Raw genomic sequence first — 17,340 nt, 5'->3', positions numbered from 1 at the left:
GCGTCCAGCATACTCTTACGTCCCGTCCCCTTTCCGCCATACTGCATGAGCGTCCCTCGCGAGGGACTGGAGACGGAACCTTTTTCACCAGAAAAATCTTCTTCCCCTCTAAATCTAGAGGTGTGCGGAGGTGAAGCCCTGGGAGCATGTGCTGCCCTGACTCCGTCCTCCGGTGCACCTCAGTCCCCTTTTCCGCATCAACGGGAACGGGCCGAATTCACCAGCGCTCCTGGGATTCGTATTTGTAATTCCACGTGCGTATTCTTCCTCTATCTTCTTTTGCCTTTTATCAATTAGGTACTGGGTCCTCAGACGCCACAGCTCCTCCCCGGCGCATGTCGACTTTGTCAGGGTTCAGCAGGTGCCCAGCCTGCAACAGGCTCTTCCCGACTTCAGACTCCCACGCCCTCTGCCTACGTTGCCTTGGCCCAGTCCACGGTTGGCAGGCCTGTTCGGTGTGCGGCTCGCTGTCCTCGAAGCGCTGAAGAACAGACTAGCCAGGTGGAGGGAGCTCGTTCAGCGGTCGCCTTCTGGGGATCTCAATACCTTCGTGAAGCTTCGATCCAGGCCTGAGGTAGGGCATATATTATCATCTGTACCCCGCAAGGGAGACTCCTTCCCTGGGACTCTCCTGCGCAGGAGGGACTGGTCAGGTCCTTCTACCAACACATGCACCGAGGCTGTCACAGCTACCGGCCTCTGGGGTGAGGGGTCTCGGATCCTCCTGGACTTAGTGTTGAGGGGCCGCTAGGCTCTGTCACCGTATTTGCGCACGAGGGTCTCTGCCCTTGTACCGGCATCATGGCCGAGGGGCTACGCCCTGTTACTGGCAATACATCCGAGGGGGTGCCTGAACGCAGCTCTAATGACCCACGGGTCGAGGTTTGTACACCTACCGGGCCCGTGCCCGAGGAGCGGGGCAAGTTGCTCGCCTCACACATAAGAGACTTGGTAGAGGCCAGCCCCAGCGAGCCGAGCAACACATCGCAGCCACAAGAAGGCAACTCAACAATATGGGAGACGTGCCGGAAAGGGACACCCGTTCGACGCCTCTGCAGGACTTCGGCGAAGAACGCGTATCGAGGTGGGACTGGCATCAACCAGGTACGTGGCCTACGGCCTACCCTTCTAATGCTCAAGGTTGTTTTCCCTTGCGCCCGTATGTACAGGGTCGGCAGCGGCCTCAGCTGCCTCTAGCTACCCCGTCCTTGCCCTCCTCCTCGGCCAGTGAGGACTGGATCTCGGCCTCATGAAGTCTCCACAGATGGGGGTTTTCTTCAAGGACGCAGTCAGGGAAGTCCTTCCCGCTATGCTAGCAGCACCACAGACCCCTCCGCCAACTCCTCCGACCCCGGCGCAGCCGCCTCCTCCGGCTCCTCCGCCTACTCTGCAGGCAGTTCCATACCAGCCTCCTCTTCCTCAGCCTCCGGCCGTGGTCCCAGTGTCCCAGGCTCCTCCTCCTCCTTCTCTTCCTTCTTCTCCTCCTCCTCCTCCACAGGATCCCTCAGACCCTCGGGATACTGATGAGGACGACGATCCTGACACATCATCAGCCAGGGCCTTCAACGAACGTCTCTCGGGCCTGGCGGAATACCTGGGCCTCCCCCAGCCCCAGGTAGAACAGCCGGCAGAGGGCGTCCTCGCTGAAGTCCTCACGAGTCGCCCATCTACCAGAACGGGAATCCCACTACAGACCGACATGGTGTCCCTCGCCAAGAAGGGTTGGCTTAAACCCCACTCTGTCCAGCCAGTCAACCGTCGCCTGGACGCCAAGTACAGGCAGATGGATGAGGATACTCTCTTGCTCTCCTCCCACCCTCAGCCACACTCCTGGGTAATCGTTGCGGCATCACTGTACTCCAGGCCTCAGTCGTCTTTGTCCTCTACGGCGCTGTTCGGCAAGGAGGAGAAAATCTTGGAGGCATACGGTAAGAAACTGTATTCCGATGCTTCCTTTCATCTGCGACAGGCCAATGTAGACGGCATGCTGGTAGCCGCCAACCAGAGATTATGGTGGGAAATTGCAGACTTCCTCCCGGAACTCCCTGCCCACAGCCAATCTCCTTTTAAGGCAGTGCTAGCCAAAGCCAAGCTCGTAGCTCACGATACCATGGAGTCCACCCTGGCACACATTGTTACCTCTGGACGTGCCATCTGTATTGCCACGGACATGAGAAGGATAGCCTGGCTCAGGGCAACCAAGCTCAACCCTGATGTCCAGGAACCCATTCTAGTTCTGCCCTTTGAGGGCAGTGACCTCTTTCACTCGAGCACGGACAAAGAGCTGGACAAAAAGAAAAACAGCTCTCAGACGCCTAAGTCTTTATCTATACTGACAAAGACCACACCAAAGGGGATAACGGTCGCTCATCTGGAGGCTTCCGTGACTTCCAGGAACGGAGGTCCAGACAGCCGGAACGCTCGCTGACCCCAAGTCGGCGCAAGCATCAAAAAGGGGGGAGGGCATGGGCTTTTTCCAGTCCCCCTCGTCCGCCTCTGCCTCGGATGGTAAGAAGTCCTGACAAACCCCTCTGGGTCCACGTGTCGCCAGTGGAGGGGGTGGGGGGGCAGGCTAGCTCTTCACGCACACTTTTGGCGACAGAACTTTGCGGACCACTGGATACTGTCAGTAGTCTCCTCTGGGTACCGTCTACCTATTCCTGCCTCTCCTCCCTCCTCTCCTCCTCCTCTCCCTCAAGTTGGGCCAGAAACTCTTTTGGCGGAGATTCAGTCGCTTGTCCTGAGCCAGGCTTTGGAGGAAGTCCCAGCCCCCCGGCGAGGCTCGGGCTTTTACTCCAGGATCTTCGCCATTCAGAAGAAGAACCAGGCTGGCCTGAGAGTTGTACTGGACCTTTCCAACCTCAACCTCTCCTTACCTCTTCAGAGATTCAAGATGGTTACGCCCACCTTTATTGCGGAAACGTTGTGCAGGGGAGACTGGATGTGCTTCCTGGATCTGAAGGACGCTTACCTGCAAGTCCCGATCTGGCAACCCCATTGTTGTTTCCTCCGGTTCAGGATCATGGGCTGCCATTTCCAGTACAAGATCCTCTCTTTTGGCCTCAACTCGGCCCCCAGGGTCTTTGCCAGACTCATGAATGCTGTGGCAGCCCTTCTCCGGGCTCGGGGCCTCCATTTATACCTGTACCTAGACGACTGGCTCGTCAGGGCTACATCTCAAAGAAGCAGTTCACCACTCCTCCTGTGCACTGATGAACACGCTACACGACCTGGTCTTCTCGCTCTATCTGAAGAAGTCACAGCTGCAACCCATGCTGTCTTTGACTTTCCTGGGCCTCATCTGGGACACGCGCTCCGAGAGGGTCTTCCCCTTGGAGGACAAGATCTCGGCCATCAGGAGGGCCCCGTCCCACTTTCTCAGCCGAAGCGCTACTTCGGTTTGGTGGTACCAACATCTTCTGGGTCTTTTTGCAGCGCTACTGTTGGCCGTCCCCCAGACAAGATTCATGATGAGGATTCAACTCCACTTTGAAGCGTCGTGGAACCAAGAGAGGGGCTCGCAGGCTGAAATTATCAAGATGCCCATCTCTCTCCACCCGGACCTCGCATGGTGGTCCAGGGACTGCAACCTGCGGATGGGCAAGCGCTTCAGGCCCCCCGTCCCACAGGTGATGATTACCACAGTCTCCTCCCTCTAGGGCTGGGGAGCCACCCTGGAGGATCTCTCGGTCCAGGGCACATGGGCCCGTCAAGAACAAGAATACCACATCAATTGGCTGGAACTGAACGCCACCTGGTTAGCGCTCAGGGCCTTCATCCCATGTTGCAAAGGAAAAGTTGTCCTCATCCAGATAGACAACTCAACCACTCGACCAGTATGTACTCCATCAACAATCAAGGGGGGACCAGGTCCCCTTCCCTGTGCAGACTGGCGATCAACATGTGGGAATGGGCCTTGGAGAACAAGATTTTCCTCACGGCAGTCCACCTACCGCAGGAATCCAACCTGGAAGCGGACAACTACGAGTGGCAGCTGAACAACCTCGTTGCACAAGAGATCTTCCACAGATGGGGCCTCCTCCAGGTGGATCTCTTTGCCACCAGGCACAACAAGAGGTGCCCCAGTTCGCCTCCTGGCAGGGGCAGGGCCTAGGCTCCCTGGGCGACAGCTTATGGATCCAGTGGAACGCCATGTCAGCCTACGCCTTCCCGCCCACTCCACTGATTCACAGAGTGCTTTGCAAGTTCAAGGAGTCTCACCAGCTCAACGTCATCCTGATAGCTCTGTGGTGACCAGCCAGGCCATGGTTCTCGGAGCTGCTCAGCCTCTCGGAGATCCCTCCAATCCACCTGCCGACGGGCCCAGCACATCTTCTGACACAGCAGAGGGGCAGTCCACCCCGCCCCTCAGAAACTGGCCCTCAGAGCGTGGTTCCTGAGCAGATGACACTCAGCCACCTCAACCTATCCCAGGCCAATCTGGAAATCATTCAAGGGGCTAGGAGCAAGGCTACCAGAGCACAGCATAAAAGGAAATAGACCAGGTTCTGCCACTGGGCCCACTCCAAGGATATTGACCCGCTGGCTTGTTCACTGGACGACGTTCTGTCATTCTCGGCTCACCTCGCCAACTCGGGCGTGCAGGTGGACACCTGCCGCACATACCTCCCAGCCATTGGGGCCTACAGGAATTCGGAGGAAGGGATATTCACCTCCAACCCTATTGTTGGGAGACATCTGGCCGGACTCGCTAGACTCTACCCGCCTATGAGGAAGCCACACCCCGTGTGGGATTTGAACCTAGTCTTGAGCGCCCTCAGGTACAAGCCGGTTGAGCCTATGGTGTCCGTGGACATCAGGCTGGTCACCATCAAGACGGCCCTACTAGTCGGCCTTACTTCGGCGCGCAGGGTCAGCGAGATCCAGGCCTTAGTCGCCTCAGAGCCGTACACTACCTTTCAAAAGGATAAGGTGGTCCTGCGGACCCATCCGGCATCGCTACTTTTAAGTGCCATCAGCCTTCCACCTAAATGAGATCGTTCTTCCCACATTCTTTGCTGGCCCGAAGGACGAGCCTCAGAGTTCTGCACTGCCTAGATGTCAGGCGTGCCCTGAAATTCTACCTGGACACGACCAAGGGCTTCCGCAAGTCAGATGCCCTATTCATCACTTTTGGAGGCGCCAGGCAATCGAGCCTCAAAAGCCTCCATTTCCAGCTGGATGGTCTCTGCCATCAAGGAAGCTTACGAGGGCCAGCATAGACCCCTTCTGGCGAACATGCATGCCCACGCGGTCAGGGCCAAGGCAACAGCCATCACTTTTCAGCACCATGTCCCCTGGCAGGTCATATGCAGGGCGGCCACATGGGCCACTCCATCGGCTTTCTGCAAGCATTACTGTTTAGATGCTGGCTCCAGGTCAGATGCGGCTTTCGGACAGGCGGTTCTCCTAAACCTGTTTGCTTAAGGAGGGTCTCTTCTCCACCCTGGGGCTACATTCAGTTCTAATCGCCCATGCAGTATGGAGGAAAGGGGACGGGACGTAAGAGTAATTATAAGTTAATCACCGTAGTAACCAACGGACTCTTAGTCCATAGTCCCCTTTCCTCCATACGTCCCACCATCCTCCCCCCTAATAATCTGGTGTCATTAAGCAATGGTAAATCTATTGTCGACGCATCTTTGAGGACTGAGGTGTGGCGCTGGAGGGCGGAGTAAGGGCAGCGCATGCTCCCAGGGCCGTGCCTCTAGATTTAGAAGGGAAGAAGATTTTTCTGGTTAAAAAGGTTCTGTCTCCTGTCCCTCGCGAGGGACGCCCATGCAGTATGGAGGAAAGGGGACTATGGACTTAGAGTACGTTAGTCACTACGGTGAGTAACTTATAATTTCTTTGACGAAGACGAAGAGAAAGTGCCAAGCGTTTTTATGGACTACAGGCCCTTATGATGTAGGCCTACTCATTAGATGCTTTTTTTAGATGGTTTGGCTGTCGATGCTTTGGTTGTCAATGCAATGGCCGGATACCATTTTTTTGGTAACATCAGAATCATTGTGCAATATTGCAGTGCACCCTGTAAAGAAATAGGGAGCGTTGAGGAGATTCATACAATACATGAGACCGATTAACCCGATTGTAGAGGCAGTTTCCTTTAGTTCCTAATCCAGCGATGATACTATGCAGTATCCCAGTAGTACAACAGAAGATGAGTGTAGACCAGACTCGATTCAATTAATGACTATCCTAGCAGACAAGGGATACAAGGTAGACAGAAGCTACAGTATTGTCAAGAAGAAGTGTTCTACATTGGCCAGTTGATCTCACATGAGGGAAAGAAGGTAACACCTGAAAGAGCTGAGGTGATCATGAAAAGTGCAAAACCGCATACAGTGAAGCAGATGCAACTGCTTCTGGGATTATGTAATTATGTGAGAGCATGGGTGTTTGATTATACTTCATACACAAGACCCCTTTTGCAGGCTTTAAAGAAAGCACAGGTGAATAAGGAGAAAATAGAATGGACTGAAGAAATAGAGGGAAGATTTGAAGAATTAAAAGCAATTTGTACAGCTCCTGTTTTAGGAATTCCTAATTATGCTGAGTTGCTCTTATTTTCACACACCAAGGGGACAGTTATGCCAGCAGTGCTTACACAGAAGACTACATTGGGGTACAAACCCCTTGCATATTACAATAGGATTTTAGGTCGTTATGAAAGGACATTTTCCTTGCTAAGTCCTATTGGCAGCTGTCGCGTTCGCAATTGAGAAATCATGGAGCACGCTTTGTTTGCTACTTTGGAGAAACCTAAGAGTACATTTACATCTCGGAAAACTTCTGTATATGAAGTAATCATATCAAATCCAGCTATCAAAATTGTTAGATGTAAAATAGTGAATCCTGCCACCTTTGTAGATGGGCCAGTGGCAGAGGGCGAGCATGTGCCTGACTGCGGAAATTATGAAGTTTTATGAGGATAAACCGTGCATAAAAGAAAATGCATTAGCAGAGGGGGAGATTCTCTTTATTGATGGTTCTTCGAAAATAGATCAAACAAGTGGAGAAGGGCATTCTGGCACAGTTGTAGTGAGTAATTTTATATGTGGGTATTTCCCTATATTTTGTTATCGGGGGATTGCATTACACTGGGAAAATTACATGTGAAAGAAAAAAACATGTGAAAAAAAGGGCTATGAAGGCAATTACCCCTCCCTCAATTCAACTTGTTGAGGTTCATGTACCAACTGATACCTGAATACTTAGATGTTGTAGACAGGTCATTCGAACTAACTCCACACCATTACAGTATAAAACAAAGTTTATTCATATTTCATTTCACAGAAATCTAAAAAGAAGTAAGACAACTACTATTGTTTGTGATTATCACAGACTCATAAAAGTTATACATTTTTCACAAAGGTTTTTGTCAGAGATTTACATCAAATAGGTCTACTTCAACAAAATTCGAAAGAATGTGGGTTTAGTAAGTGATCCTACAGTCCTTTTGCAGACTCGGTTATCCTTCTAAATGATTACGAATTGGAACATCAGCTATACAGATCATACTTATTTCTTATTTTTCAACTGGGATTGTTTGATCGCATTATTTTCATCTAAGGAGATCTTAAATTCAGATCTCCATCAATGGTATTGTAGCCTATGGGCTTGTCGACATATGTTTCGGCTGTTTAGACGTATATGAGGCACTATCCCTAGTACCCTTTCTATTGTTGCAGCTGTCTTCAGGGCAGAGAAATTTCTTTCAGATTATGTGGTCGATTCACAGGAGCCCCTTATTTTTGAAAGATGTTTCACACCCTCTGTTCACAAACAAGTTGAATGTGGGTTGCTTTGCCTCATTTAAGGTTTCTTGATGAGGTTTTGGATTCTTATTCTTGCCTGACGCACGTGTGGTTGTACAATTATTTTCCTTAAATTTGTCATAGATTTGGACCAATCATCAAATGTTGGTATTATTTTTCTTTGACTGCAGCATTCAATTTCTTTTTACACAGAAGTCTTTTTACTTCGTAAGATGTTACGACACTAAACCCCCAGCAATATGTTTTGCAGTTGCTATACCGTTGTTTTATAGCTGTCCCGTAATTATGTTCATCATGTTTGACGACAGCAGTTTAAATTTCGTTTTTCAAGTGGGTCCTTTGGTCATCACGTTTGTTTTCGCTCAGGTGCTACTGAAGGAAATCCTGTAGTGAGTCATAGTGCAAACATTGAATTTCAGTTTGTAGCAAGTGCAAGACTACCATCTCACTTTTCAGCGCAAGCAGCAGAATTAGTAGCTTATTGTCACGCTTGATAAACATGAAGGGCAGGAAGTTGCGGTGTACAGTGACTCCATCTATGTGACGCCAACCGTACAGGCAGGGCTAGCACGTTGGAAAAGGAGGGGCTACCTCTGAGCAGATGGCACTCCAGTGCAACACCCATTAGTATTGGACAGGCTTATGAAAGCACTACAACTCCCACTAGCCATAGCGATGTCCCTTGAAGCCATTTGCCCCAATATGGCAAGCATCTCCTGCCCTTAACAGCTTATCATGGCAGCGGTCTGACTTAAGATGAAGTATTGTGCTGCAGCTCAGATTCCCTGCGTCTCGGATCCTAGAAAGGCACTGGAGAAGTGGCTCAATTATGTTGACCATGTGTCGCTAGGGGATAGTTGATTATTCACAAACCAGTTGATTGTAATACAAGGCACTGTGTCGTTGATCTGGGAAACTAACAATAACTAGAGACTCGTGACCGTTGCAGGTGCTATGTGTCATCCCATACACGGTGCCACCGTGACTTGCCACTAGTGGTAACACAGGTACTACGGCGCACATTACCAGCCAGGGAATATACTGTAGAACCACAAAACTGCATAAGCTGGCAGTAGTCTGTGCGCCACTCTCCCCTTTGGCCTTTTATGTTTCACTGGTGCTTCTGAAACTCGCTGGTCTTTGTCACAGACCAGTGGTCCACCCACCAGAGGTTCAACAGTCAGACAAATTGGCAATCGGCAGCTCCCATTAAACCACTGTTGTTCCAGTACTCCCCTGCATGGGCTCCCACCAATAGGCCCCGCTGTTGGAGGGCTTCTTTATTAGAATTACTGTATGAAAGATGATGTGTAAATCTTGCCATGCACAGCAGCAGCATTTTCTATGGTCTGATTACAATATGGAGGATGTTTCAGCAATATTCACTGGAGGTTCTGCATCAAACCTATAAAAAAATAAATAAAATAAAATAAAAAAAAAAAAAGCAGCCATCTCTCAGTACCGTGGTAAGTGACTGTCAGCTACTCCCATCACTAGTAAGGAGAATAAGAAGGGCTAACTGACCAAGGATAAATGCCTTTCCAGGATCCATGCATGTGGATTTAACATGCATTATGAATGCCATATCTAACTCTTCGAGGGGATTGGGTCCTCCGACGTATTCCATATCTATGACATGTAATCACCACAGCGGTGCTGCTTCGGAAACTTTTTTCTGCGTCCTGCGTCGATGACGTCGATGCGCTGTCGTCGAGGGCCACGTCCGACGTCATCCGATGTGATAAGTAGGTCGCACGACGCCCGTAGCCTCAGTTCCGTCTTTTCCGGGAACGTGTTGCTTCGTGAATCTCGGTTAACGCCTTGACTCTTTGGAGTTCTGTTCTTCTCAGTTCTTCGAACCTGTTCGTTTTGTGAAAATCCTTCGTGTGAAGATGTCTTCTACTTCGTCTTCGACCCCGCGTCCGGGTTTCAAGAAGTGCGGGGTGTGTGGGTCCAAGATGTCGGTGACGGACTCGCACGACGCCTGCCTCTGGTGCCTCGGGGAGGCCCACGACACGGATGACTGTATCAACTGCCAGTCGCTCACGTCCAAAGCCTTACGCGAACGTAAGAAGAAGCTGTCGGTAGGTCGGGTGTCCATGCCCAGGAAGTCGAAGTCTGCGGGGCTTTCGACGGATGATTCGAGGGGTGACTCTCCGCGTCATCGTCGGAAGTCTCGTGGGTCTCCTTCTAGGAGTCGGTCTCGCCACTCCTCAGCCTCTTCGAGGCATTCTCGGAATCGCCGACACCGGTCGTCTTCCAGGTCCTCTTCGGAGGACTCTGCCCGGCATGTCGCTTACCCCACCAGCCGTGCGACGCCAGAGGAATGGGCTTCCTTTGGGAAGAAAATGCTGGCGATTCTTGAGTCGCAGGGTACTAAGCCATCCGCGCCCCCGAGTGGGGTCGGTCGTGAGAGGTCGAGAGACACCGCTCGCAAGAGTGGTCGGCACGAGTCACGGGAGAGGTCCCGTTCGGACAAGGAGACTCGTTCTCGACGTACCCGTTCCAGGTCCCGGTCCTCGACGCGTTCGAGACCGTGTGCACCTGTGAGGTCTTCGAGGAAGACATCGACGTCTGAGGCGTCGATGGCGTCGACAGGCTTTCTCGAGGCTCCGGCTCCGAGGAAGTCGTCGAAGCCGTCGACGCTCAGGTCGTCGAGGGACACGCTCGGGGCTCCGGCCTCGAGGGCTGTGTCGACGCTGCCGATGCTGGAGGCGCTGCATCTGACGTCGACGCCAATTTCCTCGACGCCGATCCTCTCGGCGCCGATGCCGGTTCTCTCGACGCCGGCGCCGATTCGCTCGACGCCATCGACGCCTTTCATGTCGGAGGTACCCCGTGGCACGGGAGAACCCCCTAGGAAGGCTCTGGTTAAGAGCAAGCACTCTCGGGTGCCTTCTTTTCGCCACCTGGACTATATTTCAGAGGCGGATGAGGATTCTGATGGCCTGGTTCCTAGTCAGGTTCCAGATGAAATTGTCTCGGGCCATAGTCAGTTTGACGATTTGAGACAGTCACTGTATGATGCCAGTGGACTGGACACCTCTCCGGAGGTGGAGTTTTGTAGGTCTGAGCCTGGCTCTCATGCCGATTCCTCGTACCGGCGCCTTATGGCTAGGGTTTCTGAGTACTTGGGATGGTCTGCTCCCCCAGGGGAGTTTGTGCAGGATGATCTGACAGACATCCTTGATGTTGGTCCCCCAACTGATCCGGTACTGCCGTTCCATATGGCTTTACGGAGAAGGGTGGCGGCGGCTTGGGAGACTCCGGAGAGTCTCCCGGCGGTGGGCAGATCCTTGTCACGAAAATACCGTCCAGCCAGTAGCGACCCCTGCTACTTGACCAGGCACCCCACTCCGGAGAGTTTGGTGGTGCAGGCGGCCACGGCCCCGGCAAAGCAGGCGTCGTACCCTACCATCCCTCCTGATAGGGACGACAAACGTTTTGATGGCTGGGCGAAGAAAGTGTTTTCTTCTGGTGGTATGGCGCTTCAGGCGGCCAACTCCATTTGTGCCTTGTCTCGTTTCACACACACTCTGTGGAACTGTGTTGCCTTAGCGGCTGAACATATTCCCGAAGGGGACGAACGGGATGGTTTCTTTGCTATGGTCCAGGATGGTAAGGATGCCATGTGTGAGTCCGTTCAGTCGGGTTTGGACTTAGCTGAATGCGTCAGTAGGTCCATGGCGGCGAGCACCGTAATACGCAGGTTTGTCTGGTTGCAGAAGTCGGGGTTTGCTCCTGATGTGCAGTCCCGGCTCCTCAACATGCCCTTTGATGGTGAACACCTTTTTGGCAGCAAGGCTGACGCGAGCCTTGAGAGGTTGCAGACCTCAAAAGCTGCAGCGAAGTCGTTGGGCGCTGCAGTTCGCCAACCTCCGCCTTTTCGTCCTAGGGGACAGCAGTGGAGGGGTGGTTCCTTTCGCTATTACTCCTTCAGTAAAGCGAGTGGAGCTGGCAGTCAAAGAGGCCAACGCAGGGGTACCAGAGTGGACGACAGGGTACCCGTGGTGCCAAGGCCGCTCGGGCAGTTGCCTCTTTGCCCTCAGGTAACGCCGCAGCCGCTCCCATTCAGTCATGGGGCCATGTCCCATGGTTCGCCGGTTGGGGGAAGGCTGGCGCAGCATCTTGTAGAGTGGCAAGCCATTACTTCAGATGTGTGGGTTCTGGAGATCATAACCACGGCTACTATCTTCCCTTTCGGCACAGGCCTCGCGACAATCCACCGGGGAACCTCTTTGCAGAGTCCGGATCCGCTCCTTGCGCAGGAAATTCAAGCCCTGCTGGAGAAAGGCACCATAGAACTGGTGCCTGTAGCGGAGAGGAACAAGGGATGGTATTCCCCTTATTTTTTGATTTCGAAGAAAGACGGGGGATTGAGACCCATCATGGACTTGCGCGGTTTGAACAAACTCCTCAGGAAGGACAAGTTCAAGATGGTTGCTCTCTCTCAAGTCCTCCAGGCCCTTCAGCTTCAGGACTGGTTGGTGTCACTCGACCTCAAGGATGCTTACTTCCATGTGCCGATCCATCCCAAGCACAAGAAGTACCTGAGGTTCGCGGTTGGCGACTCGCACTTTCAGTTTCGGGTCCTGCTGTTCGGATTGTCCTCCGCCCCGAGGGTTTTCACCAAGCTCATGGTGGTGGTGGCAGCGCATCTCAGGCAAGGGGGGATTCACATCTACCCCTACCTGGACGATTGGTTGATCAGGGGGAGCTCTCCCGAGCAAGTCCTGGATCATCTGTCCGTCACCTGCCACTCCCTTCACAGGCTGGGCTTCTCCCTCAGTCAGCGGTCGTTGGTCTCCGTCAGAGTCCAGACTCCATATCATTCTGTTGGAGCTGAGGGCCGTCCGGCTTGCCCTGAAGGCTTTTCTGCCGACTGTGCGAGGAAAGAGTGTCCTGATCCTTACGGACAACACAGTGGCCATGCACTACCTCAACAAAAAGGGGGGGGCAGGGTCACTTCCTCTGTGCAGGGAGGCGATGCAGCTCGAGTTCTGGGCCATCCAGCAGGAGGTTTCGATCTCGGCAGTTCATCTGGCCGGAGACGAAAACGTGACGGCGGATGCTCTGAGCAGGCAGAGCACGATCTCTCATGAGTGGGAGTTGGCTCAGGAGATTCTCCTGGAGATCTTCGCCCTTTGGGGGACCCCTCAAGTGGATCTCTTCGCCTCCAGTGTCAACCGGAAGTGCGAAAGCTTTTGCTCGCGGGAATTTCCTCCAAAAGGAGCCTTAGGAGACGCGTTCGTGGTGGAGTGGTCATTCCCGCTGCTGTACGCGTTTCCTCCAGTCCCCGTCATCCCGCAAGTGCTGCGGAGGTTACGGAAGTTCGGTTCCCGGATGATCCTCATTGCTCCGGCGTGGGCTCGGAGGACGTGGTACCCGGACCTTCTCGACTTGTCTATCTGCCCTCCGCGTCGTCTTCTCTACCGAGACGATCTGCTCTCACGGGTGGGGGGGGGTCAGGTTCTCCATCCAGAGGTCAGATCCCTCAACCTTCACGCTTGGCTTCTGAAAGGTTGAGGTATAGGGATTGGGACCTCCCTGAAGACGTGATGGAGGTGTTGCTTTCGGCCCGAAGGCTAGTCTCTGTACCGTTGCCGTAAGTTCTGCGACTGGTGCAGAGTTCAGAATGTGGATCCTTTTGCATGTGACATCCCCATGGTTCTGTCCTTTTTACTTTCTTTGGCCCACAGGGGCTTGCAAGTGGGTACCATTAATGGTTACCTGGCGGCGCTGTCCATCTTTAAGCGCTCGTCTGAAGAGTGTTCTTACTTTAAAATCCCTTTAATTTCACAGTTTCTGAAAGGGCTCACTAATGTGTTCCCTCCGTCACCTTTCCTGGTGCCCGGTTGGGATTTAAACCTTGTTTCTTATGGGTGCTCCGTTTGAGCCTTTACATTCTTGCCCTTTGAGGCTGTTAACTCTGAAAACTGTGTTTTTAGTTGCGGTTACTTCCGCTCGCAGAGTGAGTGAGTTACAGGCACTTTCAGTTAAGCCACCCTTCACAGTATTTCACAAGGACAGGGTTGTCCTTGGAGTTCGTCCTTCTTTTTTTCCGAAAGTAGTGACGGAATTTCGTTTGGCCCAGAAGGTTGTTCTTCCGGCATTCTATCCTCCTCCGCATCCTGGTAAGGAAGAGGAGAGGCTCAATAGGCTTGATCCTAGGAGAGCTTTAAGCTTTTATGTTTCACGCATGTCCCGGGTCAGAGTGGACGATCAACTCTTTATTGGTTACGCTGGAAAGCGTTTGGGGCAAGCTGTGACGAAACAGACTTTGTCTCGCTGGATTATTTTGGCCATCTCGGAGTGCTACCGCTTGGAGGGTAAGGACCCACCGGCTGGCTTGCGGGCCCATTCTACCAGGGGTATGGCTGCGTCTACTGCCCTGCAGAGGGGTGTTCCTATTCGCAACATCTGTGATGCAGCCACCTGGGCTTCAGTAGATACATTTGTACGTCACTATTCCCTCGATTCCATCCGAGCACAGGATCTGGCCTTTGGCAAGGCGGTCCTTTGCTCTGCTATTTGATTGGCTATTCTAAATTTTGATTCTAAATTCTTTCCCTCCTCCTTGCTCTGGTACTGCTTTGGGAGTCTGTCATAGATATGGAATACGTCGGAGGACCCAAACCCTCGAAGAACAAGTTACTTTCTTACCTGGTAACGTTCTTTCGATGGGATGGTCCGACGATGTATTCCATATCGCTCCCGCCCTGCCTTCCCCGCTGCAGAATTTCTTTTGCGATTGCAGCTTACGTTCCGCAAGGCTTTGTGTCTGACTGGCAGTTGACTAGTGTCACACGTTCTGTGGGAAAAAACTACAACTGAGGCTACGGGCGTCGTGCGTCCTACTTATCACATTGGATGACGTCGGAGGAGGCCCTCGACGACGGCGCATTGACGTCATCGACGCAGGACGCAGACGCCGAAAAAAGTTTCCGAAGCAGCACAGCTGTGGTGATTACATGTCATAGATATGGAATACGTCGTCGGACCATCCCATCGAAAGAACGTTACCAGGTAAGAAAGTAACTTGTTCTTCTGTATGAATGACAATTTTTTTTAAATTAAAAACCTTTGTCAGTCTTGAACACACAGAAAATGTCATTGAAGCACCACAACTGAATGCTCAGTCTTGAATTGTGTGATCTGACAGTATCTTGTGTCACCCGCTGCACTAGAGAATAGAAAGCAAAACCAAAGAAAACTGGTTTTCTTGACAATAACGAATGTGCTTAAAACCTTGTTTTGTCATGCTTTATTCTAAAAGGTTGTCCTATGTGAAGTACTGCTTTTTTCAAAATAACAAAAAATAATTACTTGCAGTGTACCTCTGACCGAAACCTAGAAAAATCCAAAGGAAAAAAGAGGAAGACACTGCATGAAGACACCGAATTGGCTGTTTCTCATCTGGAAACAGGTAAAGTCAGCTATCTGTGCCAATGTTTCATTGTACAAATGATTGCATTGTTCTGTGCACAAGTGTCTAATTGCAAAGTGTAGCAGAATAAGGGGATCATATGAAACCTTTTTTTATAAAATATTTTTCATTGATTTTGTAGCAAAATAACATTGCACTACTGCTAAAAAATGTTTTTGGTGACATATTAACTTATAGGCAAAGAAGAAACTGTTTAGTTTTATGGCTCGGCTTCTTGGGTATTTCCTCCTGCCCAATGAGAGTTCTTATTTTCATAGGATGGGGGAACACAGTTTAATTTTGAAAGAAGTACCAACCCACACATGTTTGCAGCAAGACTAAAGCCAAGTGTCGGGCAGTATTCTAAGCGCCAAGTTCTCTCTCATATGTTTTATATTGGGCTTATTTTAGTAAGACAAGTAATTTCTTTGGTTCTTCTAAGTTCCAGAAAGGGTATTGTTTCCCTCCATTTTTAATGTTCACCTGGAAACGGTGGTTGTCCCTTGTTTCTTATAACTGTGATAGACTTCTTGATGAAATGAAAGGCTTCTCTTCTTGCACCCACAGGTGACTCTTGGGTAAAAAATATTCATTCTTCCAGTAAAAGTCATACCTTTTTTCTAGCGCTTTGGATGATTCCGTGTATTTGTTTTCTACTGTAAAGATTGAGCCATTCTTTTCTGTGATGGCCTTTGGGGGATTTAAACATGAATCCTCTGGTTATTTTTATGCAATCATTTTCGCATTTCAGGTCTGGGCCCGCTGGCATTTCGTTGCACCAGGAATTTCTTAAGCCCTAGTAGGTTTTTTTTCTGCTTTTTATTTTTTATTTGTCATCAAGAAAAGCTGTTTGCGTCTGTTTTTAACCATTCATGACACCACTTTATTATATATTATGTTCATTGTCTGGTCAATTACTGTTTGACCTACTTTGCCTTGCAATTTAAGAAGTACTTCAAGAAGTACTTAATTTACCTTTTAAAATGTACTATTCTAGATTCCAAAATGGCAGCCGAGATGACATCGTGAAAGGAAGGGCTCCCGCCTCTGGTTTTACCTAAAATACAGCTGTCAACCACCTAAAGGCGTCCAGGAATGATCACTAGGACCCCAGGAAGGTCGTGAAAGGACTTTGATCTTCAGAAATAGGCGGATGCACATATAATTCAACCGCAACCAGATTGAGGCCTAGGCTGGGGCGGAGCAATTCCCGCAAGGGAAACAGAGTCTCAGAAAGGCCAGTGGCAACCATATCACCCCCAAAGAATCATCAGGATCCTGCGAAATCGTAAGGGGAGGAGCTGGGATCCTCAAGAAGAAAGAAAAGGTGAGGTCCGTCCCACTTGGCTGAGGCAACTCTGCGCTGCCAGAATGATAAAAGCAGAGGTCAAGTGGGGATGGTTTAAACTCCCAGAGGCACTGATGAAGGTGGCCCCTCCTAGTTTAATATAAAAAAAAATCCCTCACATCACTAAGGCGCACCCGGAACAAGAGGTGCAACAAAAGGGGGGCCTGGGAAAGGAATGGTATCTATTCACGAATAGTGGGGGCAAAGCCTTGAGATAATACCCTCAATAATCCGGAAAGGGAAAAGAGTTTACAATTGAACAGCAGTCGATCCCTCACCCACATATCTAGGAATAGGCCTAAAGACCTTACGTAGTGGGTGCCTACTCCCAAACTGCTGAAGAAGAAACAGGAAGGTGCGCTCCCTAAGCTATGGTGCAAAGAAGAGGAAGAAATTGAAACAGAAGAACGGCTAACGCCATACCAAGACCACAGGGCAGCCTCACTGTCAAAGAAGTCAGACCAGGAGTCCACTAGAGAAATTCTACAACATTGCTCAAGGACTTTAAAGATCAAATGACTTAAACGCTTCAGGCGCAACTAACACTTTATAAAAGCAGAACTCGCACAATCCCTACAGGAGGTGAAAGGTGACATCAAAACATTGGCAGAGAGAGTGGACACTAACGAAGCTGTGTTACAAGATCTTGCAGAGGACATGCGCAAAATAGACGTTTTGACTGACAAACTGGCAGTGACAACCCACAATATGGAATCTCAAATGGAGGATCTTGAAAAAGCAATCAAGGAGATCCAATGTCAGGGTTAAAGCCCTCCCAGAAACAA

General features: G+C 50.8%; 1 protein-coding gene across 3 annotated transcripts in view; it reads left to right on the top strand.

The window, feature by feature from the left end:
* The window catches only part of CENPU (centromere protein U), a 797,426-nt gene that overhangs the window by 339,910 nt on the left and 440,176 nt on the right, over nt 1-17,340 (top strand). For all 3 annotated transcript variants that reach the window (XM_069631498.1, XM_069631499.1, XM_069631497.1), the window contains one exon: nt 15,114-15,207. In XM_069631498.1, the coding sequence (XP_069487599.1) occupies nt 15,114-15,207 (94 nt within the window). The remainder of the gene's footprint in view (nt 1-15,113; nt 15,208-17,340) is intronic.

This window comes from Ambystoma mexicanum, chromosome 6q (genome assembly GCF_040938575.1).
Source record: "Ambystoma mexicanum isolate Mex_15411 chromosome 6q, UKY_AmexF1_1, whole genome shotgun sequence".
Lineage (NCBI taxonomy): Eukaryota > Metazoa > Chordata > Amphibia > Caudata > Ambystomatidae > Ambystoma > Ambystoma mexicanum.
The sequence above is the reverse complement of the archived record's forward strand: the minus strand, read 5'-3'. Positions and strand labels throughout refer to the sequence as shown.